This window comes from Strongylocentrotus purpuratus, unplaced genomic scaffold (assembly GCF_000002235.5).
Source record: "Strongylocentrotus purpuratus isolate Spur 01 unplaced genomic scaffold, Spur_5.0 spur5_scaffold_6, whole genome shotgun sequence".
NCBI classification, from domain to species: Eukaryota; Metazoa; Echinodermata; class Echinoidea; order Camarodonta; family Strongylocentrotidae; genus Strongylocentrotus; species Strongylocentrotus purpuratus.
Window position 1 is genome coordinate 24,959,082 of NW_022145612.1, and position 4,110 is coordinate 24,963,191.

Below are 4,110 nucleotides of genomic sequence, written 5' to 3' on the forward strand. Positions count from 1 at the left end.
TATCCCTCTCTCTCGCACAAGAGTAGAGATTTCGATTTCAACTTTTGTTTAATTGATACATTATTATTCACTGAGAAGTCCTGAACTATTACCAAAAACCAGTCCTAGCAAAAACCTCTCACTCCTCATTGTTTCTCAATAAGAACATGTTTTATTTAAACTAATTAAAGGTAATACAAAGTTTTGGTATGCCGGTCATGAATTCGCTTCAAATGAACATATTGGAAGCATATGTGATTTTACAATATTCAATGATCGTTGTTGAAATCCAGTCTTAAGTGATGAAATTGTAAATAATTAACTATTTATGTTGTAAAGCTCCCTCTCAAGACTGATATTACTTTAGCTTTAAAACAATGTTTCTTGACTACAATCGACCGATTTGCTATTGCCGTTTGGAAATATCAGAACTGCATATTCTGAGATTTCCATGGTCACAGCTACCATGCAATGGCCTTAGGCGCTATTTGAAATTTACCAGGAGCACCCGTAATTTATTGATTATTCAATTTCGAGCAGAAGTGTTTTAGGGGCAACATTTTTTATAGTGCATATACTACATCCACATGGGCATCCAAATATATCAACATTTAAAGAATTACCATCCATCAAATTTTCAAAATTTCCCAAAACTTTGCATTACCTTTAACTTTATAAATCTCCCTCGTTTCACCTATAGAACGCGATCTTTTCGCATCTGATCTCTAATAAAGCCACTAAACGATAACCCCTGAATTATCTAGCTATTGCGATTGGTCAGTGTCAACGTTGCCTCCGTGTGAATAGTTGATTGACGTTTTACCGAATATATAATAATATGTCCACTTATATAGCGCAGGTATTATGTGAATATACTCAACTGCGCTTACTGCTAAGTCCGCGACCCGGAAACTAATTTTTCTTTCTAGTTTTATTGTGTTTCAAGTTGAATAATAATTTTTTATTGCCATTTCTTTCTGGGAACTTCAAGCACCGAGCTATTATCCTCATATTTCAGTTTTAATTAAAGGTAAATACCAGTATTGGAAACGCCCCAATTTCAAAAAATGAAATGGAAGCTCTCATTACCAATCATGTGAAAGAATATGTTTTGACTAATACATGATGATACAAAATTTGCCGGGAAACCGCCTACTAATTCATATATTTGGTAAATTTGTTTCTCTCATGGTCTGTGAGAGATATAGGGTAGTCCCATATACATCTTTCTGTGTATAGTGCTTGTAACTTTACGAAGAATGGGCCAAAATTTCTTATCATTTTGATGATTCCAGAACCTTGCAGATGCTAGATGCTAGATGTTCAACCTTTTCTGATCGATTCCACAACGTTTCTTTCACAATGCAATCGCATGACCATAACTGGTCTTTACCTTTAAAACCCCAGTCATAAAGGTATAAATTTGTCTACTTTTTGGTAACTGCGCTCATTGCTTGACAAGTTTCGAATGAGAGCAGATCTTTGAAGACCGATCTTTTAGATTCATAATCCGCAAGATATTGGTTTTAAACATCCTTCTATGTCGCTAATTTCAGATTGAAGGATTCGCCAACTTGTGAAATGGACTTTTAAAGCGGAATGGTTTTGCTATCAGTGTCACTTTACGTTTACTTGCCGTTTTGTGAGAGATATCATCCTTATCAACCAAACTATCCAGATAATTCATGTGACAGTCCACAACGTTATATTCACTCACCGATAGTTGTTTTTCATCTGGAGTGACTGGTCCTGCAATTTACCTGACTTTATCATCTATATCGGATATTTGTAAGACGTTTTTGAAAGATTGACCGAACCAGCAGGGTTTGCCTAAAGCTCGAACCATCCTTTTACAATCATCTCTAACAAATATATTTCTTTTGTACTCTGGTCCATTTTTATAAAGAGTATCTGAAGTTCTTATATCGCATTTTTTCATTAACCGGAGGGCGGTTCAAAGGGAGCTATGTAGACTATAAAATTTGAATCATATTAAAAAAGGGCTTCATATCCAGTTGGTTACAGGTATCTGGTATCATTGTCACATAATCCCGATCGGTTCGTTTACAAGGTCTTCGGGGAAGAAAAAAATCCTGAATTAATTTACACTTCATCACCTGCAGTTCGTCACCATGAGTAACTCAAGCTATCAGTCTTCATTTGACGAAGAAGACCAGAACCAACAAAGTACCGATCTCGCTAATACCATCTTGACAACGATCTATATAATATTTACGATTCTGGGTATCGTCGGTAACGGACTTGTCCTCTTCGTCATCGCGCGCATCAAAGATCTCCAAGACGTCACCAACCTTTTCATCGCTAACCAATCCCTTATCGACTTTATGACGTCCTGGTTTCTGTTGTTCGGTTATGTTATCCCCGTTCCTGCCTTGCCTGAGGACCGCCCAACACTTTCTCGGTTTATCTGTTATTTCTGGCACACCAAATATCCGTTTTGGTCTACGATTGTAGCGAGCTGTTTGAATCTAGTAATGATAACTTTAGAGCGTTATATTGCAGCGGTTTGTCCGATCCGATATCGAGTGCATACACTTTCCGGAATGACAATCTCAATATGCCTAATCCCATGGATAGCCGGATTTGTCTTTCAGGTATTCCTACTTTTTTTTAGTAAGGTCGAAGACGAAAAATGTTTGGGTTTCTTGTGGCCTGACGAGGTAACAAAGATAGGAATCGTCCTGACAACCTACTTCTTAGAATTCCTCCTACCCGTTAGCACCATGGTTTATGTCTACGCTAGAATCTTGCTCGAGCTCCGTCGAAGTAGCAAACAGTTTTCCCTACCTTCAAGCGCATCGTCGGCCTCGGCAGTGACTAAAACAAAAGACTTAGGACGCATAGCTACTGACTATCGCAGTACTGCTCGTAAGAACATCATCAAAACACTTGCAACAGTTTCTATCTGCTTCGTAATCTGCATGTCTCTTAATCAACACATCTACCTAGCCTATGGCTTTGGTGTGTATTTGAACTTTGGAGGGCCAATGTACATCACATCTGTAGTGATGGCGTTTGGGAATATTTGGATCAACCCACTAATCTATACCTTTCAATATGAACGATTCCAAAAAGGTGTCAAGAAGGTCTTCTGTCGTGCTCAGCCGCAGCCTTTCAATGTGAATTCTGTGAGTAAATCACTATAGGTGTCGCTAGACTTGATTTCGTTTCATTCACAGCTGTTTAAGAATGTGAAAGACTTTCGAGCTACTGACAGCCGGAACACGAGTAACACGTTTAAAGTGGGGTTTAAACTGCACTGTCACTATAAATAATAAAGATTTATGAAGTTTCAATGGGAAACTTGATCAGATATATTGGTAACTAAATAATTACCATATTTGTAAACGCTTTTTTAACAGTCATTTAAGTACAAGTAAGTTGACAGGAAATACAGACGAGCACCGTTGTCTTTAAGTCGTTACACTATCTCTCTCCCTCATATCTTACTGATCTCGTTCATGTTAGGCACTCCAGTTACAACCTAAGATCCAACACTCGTACAGTTTTAGATACCCCAAGGTGTCGAACCAATGCTGGTAAGCGGGCATTCATAGCCACTGCTCCAAAATCATGGAACAATCTCCCCAATTTTGTACAAACTGCTGATTCTCTAATGACTTTCAAAAAACACCTCAAAACACACTTGTTTAACTAATGCCCGCTTACCAGCACTTGTTCTTGCTCTTCTATTACCTGTCTTACCCTTTATTTTGTTCATTCCTATATTGTTACATACATGCCTGTTGTTAAGCATCTTTCTATTTTGTTAATTGTTCATTGTATATGTTAATTAAGCGCTTTGTATCTACTTGTAGAAAAGGCGCTATACAAATGTTCATTATTATTATTATTATTATTATTATATCATGGTTTCTGCCGAACCACACGCATTATAACAGAACAATTTGACACATCAATATACACAAAGGTGACATTTCTCTAAAAAAACATACTCGCACAATCAAAATCGAGTGCACGGAACCATTAGGAAATCCGTTAGTGACATTATTGTTCTCTCACAAGTTTTCATTCGCATAGCATGTCGTGTCACTATTTGGTAAGGGAGACCAGCAGTGTCAAAACGGGATATTAGGACATTACGCATTA

At 37.6% G+C, this 4,110-nt stretch overlaps 1 protein-coding gene across 1 annotated transcript; it reads left to right on the forward strand.

Moving 5' to 3' along the window:
* The first annotated feature begins 2,111 nt into the window (after positions 1-2,111).
* LOC115929860 (galanin receptor type 1-like) lies at positions 2,112-3,146 on the forward strand. Its single transcript, XM_030999936.1, has 2 exons — positions 2,112-2,335; positions 2,615-3,146. Exons 1-2 carry the CDS (start codon positions 2,112-2,114, stop codon positions 3,144-3,146), a joined length of 756 nt encoding a protein of 251 aa, XP_030855796.1.
* The last annotated feature ends 964 nt before the right edge of the window (positions 3,147-4,110 follow it).